At 45.1% G+C, this 23,640-nt stretch overlaps 1 protein-coding gene across 1 annotated transcript in view; it reads left to right on the top strand.

The window, feature by feature from the left end:
* The window catches only part of LOC126285448 (leucine-rich repeat-containing protein 15-like), a 90,026-nt gene that overhangs the window by 48,776 nt on the left and 17,610 nt on the right, over positions 1 to 23,640 (top strand). The window contains exons 3-6 of the mRNA XM_049984834.1: positions 2,378 to 2,548; positions 7,772 to 7,969; positions 11,638 to 11,825; positions 17,117 to 17,291. Coding sequence (XP_049840791.1) covers positions 2,378 to 2,548; positions 7,772 to 7,969; positions 11,638 to 11,825; positions 17,117 to 17,291 — 732 coding nt within the window. The remainder of the gene's footprint in view (positions 1 to 2,377; positions 2,549 to 7,771; positions 7,970 to 11,637; positions 11,826 to 17,116; positions 17,292 to 23,640) is intronic.

The raw sequence follows: 23,640 nt of genomic DNA, 5'->3' as shown, positions 1-23,640 counted from the left end.
AGCGTTGCTGTCAGGGTTCCTCCAAGCCATAATCCATAGGCAGCGGTCATCCACTGCAGTAGCAGCCCTTTGGTGGCCGGAGTTCCTGTTTCTCTGTATCTCCTCCATGTCCGAACAACACCACTCTGGTTCACTCCGAGACGCCTGGAAACTTCCCTTGTTGAGAGCCCTTCCCGGCACAAAGTAACAATATAGACGCGATCGAACCGCGGTATTGACCGTCTAGGTGTGGTTGTACTACAGACAATATGAGCTGTATACCTCCTTCCTGGTGGAATGACTGGAACTGATCGGCTGTCAGATCCCCTCTGTCTAATAGGCGCTGCTCATGCATGGTTGTTTATATCTTTGGGTTGGTTTAGTGACATCTCTGAACAGTCAAAGGGACTGTGTCTGTTATAAAATATCCACAGTCAACGTCTATCTTCAGGAGTTCAGGGAACCGGGGTGATGCAAAACTTTTTTTGATGTGTGTACTATAACGATGATCTTTTTGCATTTATAGAGTGTAATTTTTTTTACCATGATATAATGGCCTGGGCTGAGACCCCCATGGTTGCAGAATGGTGAAGCCTTTGGAGTATGCTGGTGAACACTAGTTGGCTCCCTGCACATTAGTGACATATCGTTGAAGACATACGTTTATTCGATTTAAGTGTTTCATTAGAATCGTCTCCTCTACGCCCATTGCGAGGTTAGTTGATGCAGCATGTAGCCTTCTAGCACACTGATTCATCCACCTCAGCAGATTACTGAGGTACCGGCAGCTGGCTTAGCTTGAAGAGTGGCTTAGACCACCAGAGCATCGACTGCTTTTTTGCTCGGCCACTCTCATGAACATCGAAGGGGTGTGCCTGAGTAAATTCCAGCAGCTTTGCATGGGATTCTGATAGTTGTGCGTGGTCTCACCACCAGAGCTAGGCTGTGGATGCCAGTATCTGTCCATAGATGCAGGTCTGGTGCAGCAGGCTTTATTGCACCTCCTGAATACAGTAACAGGTTGGTGGTGTGTCAAATACCATCGGTTCGGTTCTCAGCAAGCTAGAGGAGGTAGACGTCCCCGAGGTTTCACATTAGTGAATGAGCTGTTGGCAGTTCACCGCGATCAGGTTCGGCAGATGTGGACAACAATCTCGAAGGTACGAGTCATCTAATGAATGACAGGCAGCACACTACAGGTCTGCACCTTAGCTTGCTCACTGTAACTGAGTAGCGTATGATCCTAGAAGCCTGAGTGTTTTATTGCTGTACATCTGAGGAATGACATCATGTCTTAACGAGGATGACGGTGTGTATCGTAATTTTATGGTTTCTTCGGCATTCTTCACCAAACGTTGACATCACAACACTGACTTTCAGTAGTGCTTTAGCTCGGTGCTTTTCTGGTATATGAGTGCGCTGACAGGTGTTCTTGCGGAACTTTTACTCATTCTTGTGGCATAGTGCTCTGCTGTCAGATGATGTTATGATCCCTCCTGAGTGGGGTCAGGTTGCTCACTCATTCGAAATGAAGCAATAGCTTCCAGAGTGTGCTATATTATTTGCAGCATCGGCGCTCTGCCTGTTTGTCATCCTGATTGCTACATTGTACGCTGACCTGGTTGGACTCGGCTTAACGCTGGATGGAGAAAACTTTAAGAAAATTTTGCATTTGCCCATGATATCTTTCCGCAGTGCAAAGATTACAACATCGCTTGCACCTTTTGTAATCTTCCTCTGGTAGTTTCCTTTTCCCTCAGTTATGCGTTATGGCTTCTCCTAGATATTTATTTATTTATTTGTTACACTAATTTAGTACCACCGATTCTGTTCTGTTTCTGTTCATATTTAAACTATTCACATTTTTTCCACTGCTGGATCCACCCTCATATGCTCCGGTCAGCAGACATTGTCTACTTGATTCATTGGGCTTAGCGCAGTGTGTCAGCATTGTTTTCACTTTACATGTGATTCCACGTTACATTACACCATCTTAGGATTCACACTTCTGTGATCACTTGCACCAGCGCAATGTAGATTCTTGAAAACTATTTCATTGTTTGGTCGTCGACCTCAGCTGTCTTCTCACCAACTTTAGAGTATCTCGACTAGCTGGGATGACGGCATACTGCCGTGTGGTTGAGTGCCTTGTGGAGTCTTCCTTGGGCTTCCTGGACACAGCTGCTGCAATATCTCTCAAGATGCTACAGGATGACTCATTCCTCAGTACTGCTCTGAGATCCAACGTACTTAATGGCTAACTGCTTAACGTAATGGGAATGTTGCGTGATGTGTTATGATGTCACTATGGTCCTGTGGGACAAAGAATATAAGAATGTAAGGAAATCTTTGGAATCCAAAGTGCCTGCACAATTACTGGGAAGTTTGCCTGTGGCAGGTGCGCGTGCACAAGTTCCCGATGCTGCCTGCCCTCCGGGTGCTGGACCTGTCGCACAACCGGATCGAGGAGATCGACCCGGCTGCGTTCGAGCAGCTGCAGAACCTCACAGAGCTCGACCTCAGCAACAACGAGCTGGTGACCGCCGCGCTCAAGCCCATCGTCTTCCAGGTGAGTTCCCAGCTGGCTTTGCTGCTTAGTCACCGGCTTGGTTTTCTCTTGGCTCGGGTGGTGTGGAATGGGTTCCCTGGAGTGGGCAAACTCTAGTCGGAATGAACGATGGGCGGCATTGACACGCAGTCGGCTGACGTGGCCTGAAGTCGAAAGTTTTGCACCAGACTGTGAGCCATTTTTTAATTCATCATTCTTTCGACAGGTTTTAAGCTACAAACCATCTTTTCATCTTCGCTTAACTGCCACATTCAACTATAATACACTCCTGGAAATGGAAAAAAGAACACATTGACACCGGTGTGTCAGACCCACCATACTTGCTCCGGACACTGCGAGAGGGCTGTACAAGCAATGATCAAACGCACGGCACAGCGGACACACCAGGAACCGCGGTGTTGGCCGTCGAACGGCGCTATCTCCGCAGCATTTGTCCACCGCCGCCGTCAGTGTCAGCCAGTTTGCCGTGGCATACGGAGCTCCATCGCAGTCTTTAACACTGGTAGCATGCCGCGACAGCGTGGACGTGAACCGGATGTGCAGTTGACGGACTTTGAGCGAGGGCGTATGGTGGGCATGCGGGAGGCCGGGTGGACGTACCGGCGAATTGCTCAACACGTGGGGCGTGAGGTCTCCACAGTACATCGATGTTGTCGCCAGTGGTCGGCGGAAGGTGCACGTGCCCGTCGACCTGGGACCGGACCGCAGCGACGCACGGATGCACGCCAAGACCGTAGGATCCTACGCAGTGCCGTAGGGGACCGCACCGCCACTTCCCAGCAAATTAGGGACACTGTTGCTCCTGGGGTATCGGCGAGGACCATTCGCAACCGTCTCCATGAAGCTGGGCTACGGTCCCGCACACCGTTAGGCCGTCTTCCGCTCACGCCCCAACATCGTGCAGCCCACCTCCACTGGTGTCGCGACAGGCGTGAATGGAGGGACGAATGGAGAAGTGTCGTCTTCAGCGATGAGAGTCGCTTCTGCCTTGGTGCTAATGATGGTCGTATGCGTGTTTGGCGCCGTGCAGGTGAGCGCCACAATCAGGACTGCATACGACCGAGGCACACAGGGCCAACACCCGGCATCATGGTGTTGGGAGCGATCTCCTACACTGGCCGTACACCTCTGGTGATCGTCGAGAGGACACTGAATAGTGCACAGTACATCCAAACCGTCATCGAACCCATCGTTCTACCATTCCTAGACCGGCAAGGGAACTTGCTGTTCCAACAGGACAATGCACGTCCGCAAGTATCCCGTGCCACCCAACGTGCTCTAGAAGGTGTAAGTCAACTACCCTGGCCAGCAAGGTCTCCGGATCTGATCCCCATTGAGTATGTTTGAGAATGGATGAAGCGTCGTCTCACGCGGTCTGCACGTCCAGCACGAACGCTGGTCCAACTGAGGCGCCAGGTTGAAATGGCATGGCAAGCCGTTCCACAGGACTACATCCAGCATCTCTACGATCGTCTCCATGGGAGAATAGCAGCCTGCATTGCTGCGAAAGGTGGCTATACACTGTACTAGTGCCGACATTGTGCATGCTCTGTTGCCTGTGTCTATGTGCCTGTGGTTCTGTCAGTGTGATCATGTGATGTATCTGACCCCAGGAATGTGTCAATAAAGTTTCCCCTTCCTGGTACAATGAATTCACGGTGTTCTTATTTTAATTTCCAGGAGCGTATGTTTAGCGTGTTAACCATTCTCACATACTTAGCAGATATCCCACTAATTTTCTTCTTGTAATTTTTTTTTTGTTTATTTACAGACGCAATCACATGTTTATGACACAGTCATTACCGGTTTCGGCCGTACAATGACTATCTTCAGATTCTAAAACAATACAAAAGAAAATTTATATTAAAACTTAAAAATAAGTGCAATACTTAACCACGCGTATTAGTAATCTAACTGAATTTATGCGAAATACATATAGTTCATATCTAAAGGCGGCATACACTGAAGACAGGTTCATGCGTTGTCAAACTAGCTATAAAATGTATATAAAAATTTTGTTAGATTTTGTTCACCCTTTTTGCGCTAGACGCGCGCGTCCTTTATAAGAGAATTTTTCAAAAGCCTGAAATATACGAAGTTACTATTAATATTTTGGTCAAATGTACTTAAAATTTAAGATACAGAACAGATCGTTAAATCAGTAAAATAACGTTTCTGTTCTGTAATCTTAAACGCAACAACGTACGTCAGTCTCTCAATGAGACGCTGCCTCAGCGCTGCATAACAGCCGTGGGATCCCGAGACACTGCCCAGCATTTTTGCCCTCCAAGTTTTCTTGTGGGGCATGTGAAGGTCAGTGTGTTTATCTCCCTAATACTTCGTGACATAGAAAAAGTGAAGAACAGAGTAACAGCCGCCATATCTCCTGTAAAAGCAGATACATTGTGTGAAGTTTAAGATCTCGCCTAGATGTTCCCACTGCTGATGGTGGACACACAGAGTATTTGTAATAGCACGGCTAAAACTTTTAAGATTTTGCGAGTATTTTTCAATGCATCCCATGTGTTGTTGTGTGTTCTTATCAATAAATACATTTTTTTTAAATTTCTTTTGAAGCACTCTGTATAAATTTAAAATGTTTACAATTAAGGTATTAGTATTTATTTTTCGGGAGGCCTTCGACCTTCGTTCATTCTGAGCTCTGGTCACAAGCTAAGCAGTTGGTACTAAAAAGGTCTTTCACCTGTCATTGGTCGATCGGTCTGTCGGTCAGTCTTGCTTTCTTTTCTTTTTTTCCTTTTTGAGTCAGCCTTGTGACTGGTTTGATGGAGCCCACCACGAATTCCTCTCCTATGCTAACCATTTCATCTCAGAGAAACAGTTGCAACCTACTTCCTCCATTATTTGATGGATGTATTCCAATCTCTGCCTTCCTCTACAGATTTACCCTTTACAACTCCCTCTGTTACCATGAAGTTATTCCCTGACGACTTAACAGATGTCCTGTTATCCAGTCCCTTCTTGTCAGTGTTTTCTATACACAGGTACGGTGTCAGAAGGGGGGGGGGGAAGGGGGAAGGGGCTTGGGGGCTATAGCCCCCACCCCCCAGTGGAGTATAATATTACACTGGATAAAATGACTTCAGAAATCACCGAATATATTACTCCAACAGACTCAATCATTTTTTTAATAACTATTTAGCAATATAGGTTGCAATATATTTCGAACACTTTTTAACAGAAGAATAAGAGCGGAAATAGCTTACAATCTAAACCAATAAGTACCATTTAACTTAAAATAGGCGTCTTATTATTTATTAATACACATTTTTTACCCTGAACTCCAAAATAGTCACCAAAATCCACTTTAAGCAAAACCAAATTTTACCAATTTGTCTGTGGAGGACCACAACTCTCCTTTTGTTAAGCGATATTCCATTCCCCCAAACCCGCTCCCCCCTTTAGGCTCCTCCCCCCCCCCCCCCCCCCCTCTGACCGACTTCTAGAATCGTGCCTGTCTATATATTCCTTTCTTCACGGATTCTGCAGAGAACCTCCTCATTCCTTATCTTGTAGGTCCACTAACTTTCAACATTCGTCTGTAGCACACATCTCAGACGCTTCGATTCTCCTCTGTTCTGGTTTTCCCATAGTCCATGTTTCACTACCACACAATACAGTGCTCCAAATGTACATTTCTTCATCAAATTGAGGCCGATCTTTGATACTAGTTGAATTCCCTTGGGGGTAACTATCCTCAGCTCCACACATTGATCCAGAAACTAACGCTGAAAAAGATATTTTACTATTAAAATACAGCGACCAACCACTTTTTTTTAATGCATTTTATTTATGCCAATATGCATTTCAGGTTTGCACCCATCTTCAGCTAGCAAACTACATGTATCTTCAGTTTCTACAGTGGTACAATCTCGACAGCAGCTTGGATGCGGCAGCTGGCCTGTGTAAAAGCAAGGACTCCAATCATTTACTTCAATTTCGCGAGTTTAAAGTTACGCCCTATCAGTAGTTCATTTTACTTACCTTCTCCTCTCCTTGTTTTTTCTTGGCTTTTCTTCTTTTTTGTAACAGCACAAACACTTTTTGTCACGTATTTTACACAGGCGCACTGCGTTATCCGCCATGTTGTCGACTGACAGGTTTGTTTACATAGAAGCACTTTATCTATGGACAGAGTTATGTTTTATGAAAGTTTTTGAGGTTCTAGCTAAGCTACTGTTTACTAAACATTGACTTGGGTGACAGAAGTATTCTAAGTACGATGTATACTAAGTTTTTTTGTTACTTAGGCAGTATTGAAGACAATAAACTAACATAACACATTTATACAAAGCAGTAATTCATACATTTACAATTTTTTTCAGATAATAAACTAACATAACACATTTATACAAAGCAGTAATTCATACATTTATAATATAACAAAGATAGAATTAAGATTTTTATGTTGTCTATTATTAATGCATTTGTTGGGTTTATATTAGATTATGTTATTTCTTGATTGTGCTTAGTAAGTGGTTTGATAAGTAGAGTGTGGAAGTTTTTCGGAAATATTCGGTTTGGTAACTCTGTTTGGTCGTGAAGTATGTCAGAAGGGGATGCATGTTTATGTGAACAAATTTCGATTTCTTCTAGGAGGTTCATCCTTTTTCCTTTGTTGACTAGGTGGAGAACTTGTAGGTTAAGGGATATGTCTGTTACTTGATGTTCTTCTTCTGCTACATGTTGGGCAAATGTGGATTTGTTTAAGCTTTTAAACAAAGAGCATCCATGTGTTCTCGAAAACGTATGTTGAAAAATCTGGCGGGTCAGACGCTCCAATGTTAGCCACTGACCATCAGTCCAGGCCAGTGTCCATGAAAAAATGTGTGGAGGCTGCTGTACTGAAGATTCTGTAGAGTGAGTGTAAACCCAGGGTCCGATTCAACCATACCTGACACTGTTGAGCCTAGGTGCTCAGAACTTCTACAACACTCGTCCTGCCAAGACTTCTCCCCTCACCAAGAACACTCTACTGCATATTCCTGCCGCTGCTGTACCCCTTTTATGCTCGAAGGACAGGCTGGGTACATGACATACAGTGTTCTAGGGCTTCATTGTGGCCTGTAAGGATCTTATACTAGCAGATGTTGACATTTCAGATTACTTACCTGGTGCATAAGAAGCACAGCATTGCAAGAGCTACATATATAAAATAACTATCGACTTGACAGTGCGATGTGTTGATGACTGTGTACGCAGGGCCTGTACGCGATGCCGGAGTACATGCCACTCAAGTCGCTGCGGAGACTCAGCCTGGCTAACAACGTACTGCATGCACTGGACTCGGACGTGTTCGACCATATCGAGAAGCTGGAAGTCCTCGACCTGAGGGGCAACAAGTTCAGCATCATCAGCCAGGTCACCGCAGACGCCATTGGATCGCTCTTCCACCTCAAGGTATGTGCCTGTGTAACTGAGAGGGTGGTGATGTGTTCTGTACAGAGAGGGATGGAGAATACTATGCAGCTGCAGCAGTATGCTCTCTGCCTCTGTCCCACACCTCACGCTCCACCTGCTGTTTACCTTCATAACTGGCAACGCTGGGTTAAGTGTCATGCTCGATCACTGTTTCAGCTTCTGACTCTCCCTAGAACAATTGGTATATGATCAGGATACCATCACTGTCGTTTCTTAACATAAAACTTGTCGTGTTTCCTTTATGTCACTCATAAGGAACACCATCTTTTAACTAACACATATATTGAGGTGACAAAACTCATGGGTTAGCGATATGCACTTGTTCAGATGGCGGTAGTATCGCGTACACAAGGTATAAAAGCCAGAGAACTGGCGAATCTGTCGTTTGTACTCAGGTGATTCATGTGAAAAGGTTTCCGACGTGACTATAACTGCACTGTGGCAATTAACGGACTTTGAACGGAGGATGATAGTTGGAGCTAGATGCATGGGACAGTTTACTTCGGAAATCGTTAGGGAATTCAGTATTCCGAGATTGGCAGCGTCAAGAGTGTGCCGAGAAAACCAAATTTCAGGCGTTACTTCTCACCACAGACAACGCATAGGCCAACAGCTTTCACTTAACGACTGAGGGCAGTGACGTTTGTGTAGTATTGTCAGTGCTAAGGACAAGCAACACTGCGTGAAATAACCGCACAAATCAGTGAGGGACATTCGACGAACATACCTGTTAGGATAATGCGGTGAAATTTGGAATTAATGGGCTATGACAGCAGACGACCGGCGTGAGTGCCTCTGCTAATAGAATGACATCATCTGCAGAGCCTCTCCTGTTCTCATGACCATATCAGTTGGACCCTAAACGACTGAAAAACCGTGGCCTGGTCAGATGAGTCCCCCTTTCAGTTAGTAAAAACTGATGGTAGGGTCAGAGTGTGGCGCAGACTGCACAGAGCCATGGACCCATGTCGTCAATGAGGCATTGTAGAAGCTGGTGGTGTTTCCATAATGGTGTTGGCTGTTTTTGCGTTGAATGAACTGGGTCCTCTGGTCCAACTGAACCGATCATTAACCGGAAATGGTTATCTTCGGCTACTTGGAGACCATCTGCAGCCTTTCATCAATTTCAATTTTTGTGAATGATGATGTGTCATGTCATCAGGTCACAATTCTTCGTGATTTTTGAAGAACAATCTGGACAATTCGAGCGAATGATTTGACCACGCAGATCGCCCGACATGAATCCAAACGAATATTTATGGGATATAATCGAGAGGTCACCTTGTGCACAAAATCCTACAACAGCAACACTTTCGCAATTACAGACGACTGTAGAGGCAGCTTGGCTCAGTGGCTTGTTGAGCCCTTGATGAGTTGAATTGCTTCACTATGCCAGGCAGTACAAAGTCTGACATAATATTATGAAGTATCCCATGATTTCTATCACCACAATGACAGTGCTAAATGTTTCATGCCCTGCTGATGCTACGGTCGCAGGTTTAAATCCTGCTTCGGGGATGGATGTGCGTGATGTCCTGAGGTTAGTTAGGTTTAACTAGTTCTAAGTCTAGGGGACTGATCACCTCAGATGTTAAATCCCATAGTGCTCATAACCATTTGAACCATTCTTTGTTCTATATCCACGCCAAAGTAGACACTACAGACAGAAGTGGCCGAATAATACTGTTGGCTGGTACGACATGTGGCACATTGCTCCTTGCAATGTACATCGTTACACCATTCAACTTCTTGCATGCACCCCACTGTAAATCATGGCTCTAAAACACTGCCTAACAAAAAACGCGGTGCACCCAGAAGACAGGGTAAGATGACGATGTACACATCTTCGCCAGTCATGTAATAGGATGGCCACCAGTGTACATTAGTTTTGTACATGTTTAGTTTTGCTAACAGGTCTGCTACGTTATATAAAGGACGTTAACAGCATGAGGCGTTGAGCAATGACTGTGAAGGAGATGGAGATGCCAGGCACCCGTCTGAGACAGTATTATCAACACTTGACAGTTATGAAGGGGCATCATTGTGTGTGTCCATTGGACCATTTGGTCGAATCGCGCAATTTTCAGATTTGTGGGCCATTTGAATGTAACAGTGGTCCAGTGTCGGATTGCTTAGGAACGTGAGTGCAGGCATACTCTTCTTCAAGAGTCCGATCGAGTAAGTCTGGCCGCCACAAGGGAGGGTCGCTGTGTTGTGCACTAACCACATCGTAATCTCTTCATATCTGCGCCTGTGATCCGAGAACAAGTAGTGTACGCCCCGTAACATTCTATGTAACCCAAGTCACTGGTTGTAGACTAGCAGTCGGGAATTAGCGTTCCATTTGTAGGCTGTCTGCCCCGATAGCTGAGTGGTCAGCGTGACGGATTGCTGTCCTACGGGCCCAGGTTCGATTCCCGGCTACGTCGGAGATTTTCTCCGCTCAGGAACTGGGTGTTGTACTGTCTTCATCATCATTTCATCCCCATCCGGCGCGCAAGTCGCCCACAAGGCGGTCGGACCTGCCCCGTAAGGGGTCTCCCGGACAATAACGCCAAACGCTCATTTCATTTCGTGTCTAGGCTTCCATTAACACCACGTCAGAACTGTCTGCATCTGGAGTGGTGCTGTGACTGGGAAGCGTGGAATTCTCACGAGTCGCGTCGCACTCTATTTGGCGATTAATCGTGGTTCTGCACTATCCTGGATGAGCATCGTCGCTGAGTATGGGAGCCACCTGGAAAGATGACTCTTCTTCCAACATTTTGGAGAGGCACAGTAGATTTACTCCTGGCATCATCGTGTGGGGGGCCATTGGGTAGGGAATTCTGATGGTACAATAGTGTGTCACAGGCATCCTGCGTCTTCATGTGTTTCCTCCCATGCGAGAGTATCATGGTGCCCATTTTCAAAAGACAATGCTCGCCCATATCTATGAACTATCTGTGTGATGTTGAGGTTCTCCCATGGCCATCAAGATCGCCAGATCTGCCCTAATGGATCATTTGTGGAACCATATCGGACGCCAACTCTGCCCTAGTGCCAGAATCCAGTTTCAACAACTGTGGGCAATTTTGCCTCAGGAGACGATGTAACGGCTGTGATATCCTTCCCAACCGAATCCAGGCCATAGGTGGTGCAACGTCATGCTGGTAAGTGGGCTGTAACGGTCTAGTTCTTTCTGAACCTGACGCAGTTTTGTAGTCACTGAAAGAATATCACATACACTCTCATTCCGTGAAGTTTCATTTCATTTCTTTCTCCTTTACTGGGTCCTTCACGTTTTTGTCAGGCAGCGTATTACAGGCAGGGTCACGCAGTACCACCATTCTAACTACTGTGTCCCCTAAAACGGCTGCTCCATCTTGTGCATTTAGTCTGCTTACTCTAGTTAGGTACTATTCGGCTGCTACCAGGAAGAGTATCGCTACAGAACTGACAATGAGTTGGACATTGGCTGGACTTCTTCACATGTTCTGTCGAAGACTCAGCCATTCCCCGCTTATCTGAATCAGTACGCTGCTATGAAAGCTTCATGTGTATTTTGTCTTGTGTTATGCCAATTGCTATATGCACTTTATCACTTCCTTTCCGGCCTGTAACTATAGCGGCTATAGTTAGCGCTGACGAACTCGTCTTTGCCTCAGAGTCTGGACCTGTCGTTCTGCGACATCGAGGCGCTGCCGGAGACGTTCCTGCACCCGCCGAAGGACCTGCAGCAGCTGTGGCTGGCGGGGAACCGTTTCACCAAGCTGCCGGACGAGCTCAAGAACTCACACAACCTCAGCCTCCTGGACCTCAGCCAAAATCCAATCCCTGAGATCTCCAAGGCGCAGTAAGTATCGAGTACAACGCTGCGTGCCGTTGCAGTATTTCATAAGCGTACCACACGACTCTGGAACAAACACATAACAACCTAGTGGACACTGCGCAGTAACGGAAGTCACCACTCGGAAGTAACTGCTGCTAAGCGATAAGTCAACCAGGGAGAGGTAGTGGAACAGCGGTTCGTATGGGTCGGTGCACACTGGGCCAACTACATTCATGGTCATAAATTAAGGACACAACGTGGCATTACACAACACTGGCGCTAATAGCATGGGCACATCGGGAACTGTAAGTCCACAGTATTGGTGATAAGTTCAGAAAACTGTCCCGAAACACATGTGCTACAGAACGCCACTGTTTCCTGCGCATGTACGCCGACATCAATATGGGTTATGATCACCATGCACACGTACACAGGTCGCACAATAGGTTGGCATTGGATCAGGTGGTCGAGCAGCTGCTGGGGTATAGCCTCCCATTCTTGCACTAGTGTCTGTCGGAGCTCCTGAAGTGTCGTAGGGGTTTGAAGACGTGCATCGATACGTCGACCAGACGTGCTCGAGGGGGTCTAGGTCTGGAGAACAGGTAGGCCACTCCGTTCGCCTGATATCTTCTGTTCCAAGATACTCCTCCACGATGGCAGCGCGGTGGGGCCGTGCGTTATCCATCAGGAGGAAGGTGGGACCCACAGCACCCCTGAAAAGGCGGACATACTGGTGCAAAATGACGTCCCAAAACACCTGACCTGCTACAGTTCCTCTGTCAAAGACATGCAGGGGTGTACGCGCACCAATCATAATACCACCCCACACCATCAAACCACGACCTCCATACAGGTCCCTTTCAAGGACATTAAGGGGTTGATATCTGGTTCCTGGTTGACGCCAGGTGAGAACCCCGCGAGAATCACTGTTCAGACTATACCTGGACTCGTCCGTGAACATAACCTGGAACCACTGTTCCAATGAGCACGTACTGTGTTCTTGACACCCGGCTTTACGAGGTCAGTGGAATGCTCCTTGCAGGTCTCCAGGCGAAGAAACCATGTCTGTTCTAGTCGTCTGTAAACTAAGTGTCTGGAGACAACTGTTCAAGTGGCTGCCGTAAGGGCCCGAGCAAGGATACCTGCAGTACTCTGTGGCCGTTTGCGGGCAGTGATGGTGAGATATCGGTCTTCTTGTAGTGTTGTAGACTGTGGACGTCCCGTACCGTAGCGCCTGGACACGTTTCCTGTCTTCTGGAATCGTTGTCATAATCTTGAGATCACACTTTGTGGCACTCGCAGGGCCCGTGCTACGACCTGCTGTATTTGACCAGCCTCCAGTCGCCCTGGTATTCTACCCCTCATAACGTCATCAACATGTGCTCTTTGAGCCATTTTCAACACACAGTCACCATTAGCACGTCTGAAAACGTCTGCACACTTACTCGCTGCACCGTGCTCTGACATGCACCAACACACCTCTGCGTTTGTGGACTGCTGCCAGCACCACCGTGCGACGACCGCGGTTCAGATACACCGCATGGTCCTACCCCGAGCTGATTTAAACCTGCAAACCGCCGACCAGAGCGTTGTTTCACCATGTATCAGCATTATCCTTAATTTATGAGCATGAGTGTAGCTTCGACACCTGGACATAGTAGAAAAAGTATATAAAATCCTACAAAAATGTGTTCTTTGTGGGCTTATGTGGTCGCTGTTTACGAATCCGATGCCAGAATTACAAAATTGAAAATGGCGGATTCAGTATGGCTGACCAAAAGTGGTAAGTTCAGGGGATTCGAGTTAAAATGAAGGTGAAACGTATTTTAAGATCGCTGATAACAAATTAGGAGCCGAAACTATCGTACTGAAATTCTTTATTCAACATTTTACATTTTTTTCGTAGAAATCGCAGTCAAATTCGTCGCTTGCGTCATTATCACTGTCAGAAAGTTCACTGTCGGGTTGTGCACTGTCGATTCGAAAAACTTCCTCAGGTGATAACTGTTTACTTTCTTCAATTGTCATTTTCTGGAAGTTCGAGATGAGTGGATCATAAGACGCCAGAAGCCGAGGCAATACACCCTGCATCATTCTCTCATGGGAATATTTGCGCGTGAAATTGGGAAGCGACCGTCAAGTTTCTTTTCCTACAGTGAGGTGATATGCAAATCACTTATTTACTGAACTCGGAATTGTGCTACAAATTCCCCAATGCGATTCTTACGCGCTTAATGACATCTGATTATGCAGTACAGTCCTTTGTTGAAGAATAGGATTGGGTGAGGTTGGCTGCCTCATAGAAACAATAGTGATGCATGTAAATTATTAACACCAAAATTTTTGAACAGGTTGTAGGATGGGTCGGTGTGTCTGAAATATTTAACGCATGGCAGTACAGCCTCATTGCTCATTCCATAGCTAGCTATCTCTGTTAGTATGGCGTAATGAACCGCAAATTTGTTCACATCATTGCTGCTGCTGGTCATTACGGCCTTAATTAATTACTCAAAAATGCAAAGGGGCGATTGATGTGGGCCTAGCACTCCCACTGCTCGGCTCATGTAAGTTGCCACATTGCAAAATCTTATCGGTAATGTCGGACATCCTTTTTCAGACCTTCCTGCGCATTTTCACTTAGACCGTCATCTGTCGGCAAATGATGGTTAAAGTGCTCACTATAGCAAATATCTACTAATACCAGTATTTCTGGCCCCTGTTTTGATCACAGCCGAGATAGAATCTTCCTATCGTCGGTCAGGGGTCTGAAAATTGCGTAGTAAAACGCTGAAACTGGTAGTCAAATAAAAAGTTTGGAAACTAGACGGCTGAAAGGTGATTAATTTGACATCCTCATTCGTGAAATGGTCGTATGGGAAAATCTCCTCTTCATCGCTATCTCGGAGATGCTGTGTCCCGTCGCTCGTGCTCCGACTATGACACCACGTTCAAACTCACTTAAATCTTGATGACCTGCCATTGTAGCAGCAGTTACCGATCTAACAACTGCGCCAGGCACTTGATGTCTTACACAGGGTGAAACAAAATGGTACGGCGAAATTTTCAGGAAACATTCCTCACGCACAAAGAAAGGAAATATGTTAAGTGGACATGTGTCCGGAAACGCTTACTTTCCATGTTAGAGCTCATTTTATTACTTCTCTTCAAATCACATTAATCATGGAATGGAAACACACTGCAACAGAACGTACCAGCGTGACTTCAAACACTTTTTTACAGGAAATATTTAAAATGCCCTCCGTTAGCGAGGATACATGCACCCATCCTCCGTCGCATGGAATCCCTGATGCGATGATGCAGCCCTGGAGACTGGCGTATTGTATCACAGCCGTCCACAATACGGTACCGGGGTTGCGTAGACAAGAGCTTTCAAATGCCCCCATAAATGAAAGTCCAGAGGGTTGAGATCAGAAGAGCGTGGAGGCCATGGAATTGGTCCGCCTCTACCAATCCATCGGTCACCGAATCTGTTGTTGAGAAGCGTACGAACATTTCGACTGAAATGTGCAGGAGCTCCATCGTGCATGAACTACATGTTGTGTCGTACTTGTAAAGGCACATGTTCTAGCAGCACAGGTAGAGTATCCCGTATGAAATCATGATAACGTGCTCCATTGAGCGTAGGTGGAAGAACATGGAGCCCAATCGAGACATCACCAACAGTGTCTGCCCAAACGTTCACAGAAAATCTGTGTTGATGACGTGATTGCACAATTGCGTGCGGATTCTCGTCAGCCCACACATGTCGATTGTGAAAATTTACAATTTGATCACGTTGGAATGAAGCCTCATCCGTAAAGAGAACATTTGCACTGAAATGAGGATTGACACATTGTTGGATGAACCATTCGCAGAAGTGTACCCGTGGAAGCCAATCAGCTGCTGATAGTGCCTGCAAACGTTGTACATGGTACGGAAACAACTGGTTCTCCCGTAGCACTATCGATACAGTGACGTGGTCAACGTTACGTTACAGCAGCAACTTCTCTGACGCTGACAGCTGGGTTATCGTCAACTGCACGAAGAATTGCCTCGTCCATTCCAGGTGTCCTCGTCGTTCTAGGTCTTCCACAGTCGCGAATCATAGGCTGGAATGTTTCGTGCTCCCTAAGACGCCGATCAATTGCTTCGAACGTCTTGCTGTCGGGACACCTTCGTTCTGGCAATCTGTCACGATACAAACGTACCGAGCCACGGCTATTGCCCCGTGCTAAACCATACATCAAATGGGCATCTGCCAACTCTACATTTGTAAACATTGCACTGACTGCAAAACCACGTTCGTGATGAACACTAACCTGTTGATGCTACGTACTGATGTGCTTGATGCTAGTACTGTAGAGCAATGAGTCGCATGTCAACACAAGCACTGAAGTCAACATTACCTTCCTTCAATTGGGCCAACCGGCGGTGAATCGAGAAAGTACAGTACATACTGACGAAACTAAAATGAGCTCTAACATGGAAATTAAGCGTTTCCGGATACATGTCCACATAAAATCTTTTCTTTATTTGTGTGTGAGGAATGTTTCCTGAAAGTTTGGCCGTACCTTTTTTGTAGCACCCTGTATAGGCGTTGCCGATCTCAGCACCGTATTCTGTCTGTTTACATATCTCTGTATTTGAATACGCATGCCTATACCAGTTTCTATGGCGCTTCAGTGTATTATCTATTACATGCACCCCACGTCTCTAGTTTCAAATTTAACGAGTATTTTTGTAGCTATTAAAAATTCTTAAGCACAAATGTTCAGGAGTATCTGTACGGGGATAAGAATCTGGATGGGGCTATGAGAAATTATTATATACTTTTTAATACATTTTATATTGAAAACCAAATTTAAATAATTATTTTCTGCTTTTTAGTCTTGAGAATGTGAAATTTTTCAGTCGATTATAAACATTTTTATGGGATTGCAACAGAGTCGTGTTAGTCTACGGAGTTACTTTGCCTTTCATAACGTAATGTGTAATCACCACACGAAATTCTTTTTCGTCCATTGTTTGACAATCACTCGAGTTCCTTGATTCACACGAATGCCAAACACAAATAAATAGACCAACATGGCTGAAACTTGGTGTGTGTTCTTTCCAGAGATGCTACTAACTAAACATGACATCAATACGCGCCGGTAGTGCCATCTCTCGGACTTTGCACGGACTTTCCAAACGCCCCTCGTATTAAAAAATCGTAGCCCCAGGAATGCTTTCTCATGTGCGAGTAGCCGCTTTCGTAGGCTGGGAACGCGTAAGGCGAGGGCCGGTGCTGAGTGTTGCTTCCTGCGCCTTCGCAGGCCGTTCCCGGCGTCCCTGGAGTCGCTGACGACGCTGGTGATGACGTACATGCCGTTGCTGCGCGCCGTCGACGGTTCGGCGATGGCCAACCTGACGGGCCTGCGCGAGCTGCAGCTACACCACAACCCGCGCCTGTCCGAGCTGCGCGGCGAGCTGCCCTACTCGCTCCGGAAGGTCAGTCTCTCCGCCCCACCAACACACGTCACTACTTGGTGCCCTAAGCCCTGTACCATACTACAGAGACGAGACTTTGTTTAAGGTTGTCGACAAAAATCTCGAAAACTTCTACCCCAATGTACTTCAAATTTTTACACAATTTCTATTACACATTTGGACAGACATAGGCCATATATTTTTCGATATATGAGGAGTTGAAACCATAAGGATCCAAAGTACAGACAAAGTTTTGAGAAAAATAGACCTTTCTAAAATGCAGATCTGCAGGGAAAGCACCAGTCTCACAGGTCTGACTTGTCTTTTAACCAAGCATCATCATTTACATTTTTTATAGAAATTTACGTACCAACTTTATGTTCTGAATTCTTAATTAATATTTACGATTATTATTATTCTTATTATTATAATTAATGTTGCTCCAAAACATTTCAATTTATAGACTAGTAGCAACCGTGTCTTTTTTTATTGTTGTGTAGGTTGTAATTAATCTGATACCGTGGTGTCAACGCCAGACACCACACTTGCTAGGTTGCAGCCTTTAAATCGGCCGCGGTCCGTTAGTATACCTCGGACCCGCGTGTCGCCACTATCAGTGATTGCAGACCGAGCGCCGCCATACGGCAGGTCTAGTCTAGAGAGACTTCCTAGCACTCGCCCCAGTTGTACAGCCGACTTTGCTAGCGATGGTTCACTGATTACAGATGCTCTTATTTGCACAGACGACAGTTTAGCATAGCTTCAGCCACGTCATTTGCTACGACCTAGCAAGGCGCCATATTCAGTTACTATGTCTTCTGAACAGATGATATCATGTACCTTCAAGAGCGACTTTCATCATTAATGGATTAAAGTTAAGTATCTAACTAATTATGTCCGCTTTCTGAATTCTAATTCCTTGTCATGTTCCAGACCTCACGTCAGTATAGTCCTTCCCTCCTCACGGCAGCTTGCGTGAGCTAATACGCGTGCATTTCGGCCTCCTCTAGTAACACGGTGTTGGCTCTTCTGCCAACAAAACAGATACTAGAATCAGAATATAAACAACTACTGAATGCACCACACATACGCAGTTATAGCCTATCCGTACACTTCATGGTCCTCGTTGACATCATTTTCGTTAAGCATATTCTCCGGCTTGAGGATCAGAGGCCGCGCTGGACTAGCCAAGCGGTCTAAGGGCGCTGCAGGCAGGGACTGTGCGGCTGGTCCCGGAGGGGTTCGAGTTCTCCCTCGGACACGTGTGTGTGTGTGTGTGTGTGTGTGTGTGTGTGTGTGTGTGTGTGTGTGTGTGTGTGTGTGTGTTTGTCTTTAGGAAAATGTAGGTTAAGTATTGTGTAATCCCATAAGATTTCACACACATTTGATTTTTTTTCCCCTGAAATCATGGAATATTAAGTTGTGGTGGGGTATTCCTTCAAGAACTTCCAGCTTTCACAAAAAATGGGCGTCAGTGTACCCATTGAACATTCCTGCACGAATGTCCTTTGGGCCCATATGGAAATGAATATGTGAATATCAAATTGTTGAGACAGCTTTTCGTAAATGTACATATTTACAGTGCAGGGTACAGCACTGATAAACCTGGTCAACAGATGTGAGAAGCATGCATACAAGCTACAATCTCAAAATCGACGAAGGTGTGCTTTAGGCCTATGGTTCTCAGTGCCTCAAATGTATAACATACGATAGGGAAACGTTGTCAGCAAACATCTCTATTAGTTCTTCATCGATTTACTTCAATTTTTTGGCACGATACTCTAATAAGCATTCAGGCAGACATTGGCTAAGTAATTTTTGAGCAAGAGTATTCAGTTTTTATGAAAAGGATAGATTGCTACTCACCACAAAGATGGCACTTGGAGTTGCAGATAGTCACAACGAACAGACTGATACAATAAGCTTTCACCCAAAGCCATCCCCAGAAGGGAAAGGTAATAAAGACACATATTAACAGAAGCAAACACGCCTCACACACACCTGACAGCTGCCTGCAGCTGTTTCCCTGTGGAAAATCCACTTGCAAGATCTGCCCCGTCCATCCAGCCAGCACTTCCTACTGGATTCCTATCACAGGCTTATCTTACCCCAGCAGGCGCCAATCCACCTGCGAAAGTAGCCACTTCGTATACCATCTCTGATGAAATTGTTGCACAGCTTTTTAGATTGGTATGATTACCAACCAGCTGTCCCCCAGCATCCCACCCCGTGGCACAACATTCATCTGAACATAACATGTTTCATTTGAATGGTTGTTTCACAACTTGGGTCATCTTGATCCTCCTCTGCACCACCAGTTTTTCTGCACATTCTCCATTTCTCAAACCAGCTTGGCCTCAACCTACGGTAACCTATTGTCCCACACCCTTCAAACAATAGTTTCCCTTCCCCCTGTTGTGAGTTGCTCTCTGCCAGTCTTTACCGCTTCTCTGTTCCTCTCCTTTTCGACTCCCCGTTTCCTCCCCACGCTCCTGATGCTGTGCTTGGAAGTGTTGTCTTGCCACCATCCACTCGCTCCACACTCCCGCAGGCAGCACTCACTTCTCTTCCTTCACACACACCCTACTATCCTTCGCCCTTCTTTGCCACACTCCAAGTTGCTGATTCCGCTCGAAGCAGTTGCATTCTGGCCGTAGCAGCCGGATATAGCGGTCACGTATGCGTGAGATGTGCTTACTTGTGTGAATATGTGTGGTCTTTTTCCTTTCAGGAAAAGGCTTTGGCTTAAAGCTCAATGTGTAACACTCCGTTCATTGTGGCTGCCTGCAGCTCATTGTGTCATATTTACAGTGACTATCAATCTATCCTTTTCACAATATTGTTGATATTCTAACCTGAACTTTCTATTGTTTAGATGTACAGAGTTTCTGCAAAATCGAATGCGATAAAAATCTGTTGCTCTACCACTGTGCTGTGAAAATGTGCGATTTCACTTTCTTCCTCGCTGTCAGTTTTAACAATGGTAGCAGAGTATTTAAATCAATAGGCAATTTTTTCTCCCACACATATATTCTTTCTCCCTATAAATAATTTTAAAAATTGTATTCACAACAATGTGCTGTTTTGTTTCATAGCTTGCAGTTGGTTTTAACAGGAAAGTTGTGTTTATGGTTTATCGACTTATGTCTAGAATACTATGATAACTGAATCTTTCGAAACTTTGCAATCTTCCCCATTCACGAAATACTCGAAATACGCGAAATACTCTGATTGAAGATACTATGCTCACAGATGCAGCAGGTGGAGATGCATCTCTCATAACCTGTACTCCAATGATTCCAACTGATCTACCCTTTCATTTCAAGCGAATTCATTTCTCAATCAAGGTTTCGTTTACAACAATAATAAACAGTATTTTTTTCATAATGCGGGGCCGGCCATGGTGACCGAGTGGTTACAGGCGCTACAGTCTTGAACCGCGCGACCGCTTCGGTCGCAGGTTCGCATCCTGTCTCGGGCATGGATGTGTGTGATGTCCTAAGGTTAGTTAGATTTAAGTAGTTTTAAGTTCTAGGGGACTGATGATCTCAGATGTTGTCCCATAGTGCTTACAGCCATTTGAACCATAATGCGGGGCCACAGTCATAACACGTTTCTTTAACGTCAGTACCGCCATTGGATTGTTGTTTATTTACAATGTTACATTTACACTTACACAATCATGATTTCGGCTTCAAAGTGCCATTATCAAGAGTTTCAAATGTTATAAATTGCCTAAGATGGCATACTGTCGTATTAAAATACACTATTAGACACTTTGTCTAAGAGTCAATACTTCTGGCTGAGCCTACTGCTTTGTTTCATCACTGAGTACACCACCTTGACTGAATGACAGTTGGCTAAGATGGTGTACTCAGTGATGAAACAAAGCAGTAGGCTCAGCCAGAAATATTGACTCTTAGACAAAGTGTCTAATAGTGTATTTTAATACGACAGTATGCCATCTTAGGCAATTTATAACATTTGAAACTCTTGATAATGGCACTTTGAAGCCAAAATGATGATTGTGTAAGTGTAAATGTAACACTGTAAATTAAGGACAGTCTAATGGCGGTACTGACTTTAAACACACTATAAACAAGGCTCAATGTCAGAGAGAGAGAGAGAGAGAGAGGTGGGTGAAGAGGAGAGGGGCAGAGGTGGGAGAGGAACTGGAGAGAGAGGGGAAAGGACGAAATAGACAGGTAGAAGGGCAGGAGGAAGTGGAGAGACAGGGAGAGAAGGAGATGACTAGAGACGACATTTCAAATTCCCATACAAATTTACCGACTGCGAAGCATTGCCAGGTTCGCTAGTTTCTAATAAAAGATCTTGGAAATTACGAAAGCATATATTTTCCTTAAGGTTCAAATATATTTATGAGAAACAAATTCACATACAATCGTGAAAATAAGAAAACTTCATGTGTGGAAATATCGATTTATTTTTCGATGCATCGTCATGACATCAATGCGATTTATTGCATAGAAGCAAAAGTTGTATTTTTTAACTTCCATCCTAGTTTCCTTCGTCCATGGGTAAAGAGACTAACATATTGTACTTACCGTATACCTTCAGGCCAGTACAGAATATTTCTACCCATTGTAAATCTTAATGAGAATATAGTACAGGGCAACGGAACAATGTAACGCTGTATTATGTATTGCGAATGCAATGCTAGCTCCATTGTGCTGCCTGATGAGAGTAATTTCGATTATACAATCGAAGTTTTATGGAGAGAGTGGCTATTGAAGTCTTAGTTTATATTTTAAAGTCTGAGTATACTGATTTAAATATATTACTTCCAGCGAATTTATTTATGTTATTTCAGTCAGAAAATTAAACAGTAAGTGATGAATAATAAATATTAGTTTTCTGCCACTCAAATAAACTTTTATCATTTTGAGTGCACCTCAGTTTTTGCTTGACGAAAAAATATATAACCAACGGTAACATACTATAAGTAATGCATTTATTCGGATTCCAATACATCACGTTACTCCCCCTCCTTTGGCTACAAAACCCTATTTTTCAACACAATCTACGTTCAATGCGATGGACTTGCGCCACCTTACTGAGAGGACCTTTACACCCAATGGTACCACTCTGCTGGTCGATGTTGGGGTCAACGTTTTGCTGCATCAATAACCTCCGCATCGTCCACATACTGCTTCCTGAGGATCCTTTGTTGGGCCAAACAGATGGTCCTTCGTTGATCTTTATGGTTTTCTGTTAGGCAGCAAAGAACCCCCCAGGCACACATCTCTGAGTACCCCAACTGGTGGATTACCAAGAGACACGTTCATTTAAGCAGCGAGACGTCTGATTGTGATCCGCCGATCATCTCGAATGAGAGTGTCCGCACGTACCAGCACTCCACGAGTCACAGCTGTGTATGGCCAGTTGGCTTGCGGGAGATTGGACAGGTTTGCGCGACCTTGCTATGATGATGACCGACGCCTCGCGGTGCTTTCGTTCACTGCCAGGACTTCCGCAGACATTCGGCAAGCGCCTATGAATATCTGCGGTGCTCTGGTTTTCCGCCAAACGAAACGCAGTGACAGCTCTCTTCCTGGAACGCACTTCCGTTACAGAAGTCATTTTGAAGGCTACATGTAGGGTCACCACCTATCGGAGCTTCATGAAAGTATAGGGGCAGCAGCATTTCACGATGCACCCTAACGCAGTTTTTCAACTGAAATCGGCGGAGAAAAACGCCCGTTGTAGTTATGGCCCATTTTTGTCTGTTGCGGTTTATTTATTCGAAACTAAAAGAACACAATGGGAGACATTTGTCGTGAAATACCATGTCTGCACATGACTTAAAAACCACAAATCACTGAAAGATAATGCTGTAACAGCTATGATTTAAATGAGTCGAATGACTCATTAGTAAAAGCGTTTCGTCAGTTCAAGACTGAAACACAATCAGATGTTTCGAAGCAAACATGGTATCGAACAGTTCATATTATGAATTTGCACCACTTCCTGGTATATTACAAGTCTAATGCGGAAACATTTGCCAGTGGAGAGATCACTATGAAACTTCTTATTAGGTACAGGATTCATGTTCTACATATTACATGCCTTTAACGCAGCGGTTGTAAGTAAGCTGTTTAGTTTTTTTTTATTGGTAACGCCGCCGCCACGTAGCGCTCTGTATAAAAATCACTGGCTGTGCCGTGCGCAGTCTGTGTTTAGTTTGCATTGTTGTCTGCCATTGTAGTGTTGAGCAGCGGCAGCTGGATGCTAACAGCGCGTAGCGTTGCGCAGTTGGAGGTGAGCCGCCAGCAGTGGTGGACGTGGGGAGAGAGATGGCGGAGTTTTGAAATTTCTAAGAATTGGTGTCACGAACTGATATATATATTAT

This window comes from Schistocerca gregaria, chromosome 8, assembly GCF_023897955.1.
Source record: "Schistocerca gregaria isolate iqSchGreg1 chromosome 8, iqSchGreg1.2, whole genome shotgun sequence".
Lineage (NCBI taxonomy): Eukaryota > Metazoa > Arthropoda > Insecta > Orthoptera > Acrididae > Schistocerca > Schistocerca gregaria.
The sequence above is the reverse complement of the archived record's forward strand: the minus strand, read 5'-3'. Positions and strand labels throughout refer to the sequence as shown.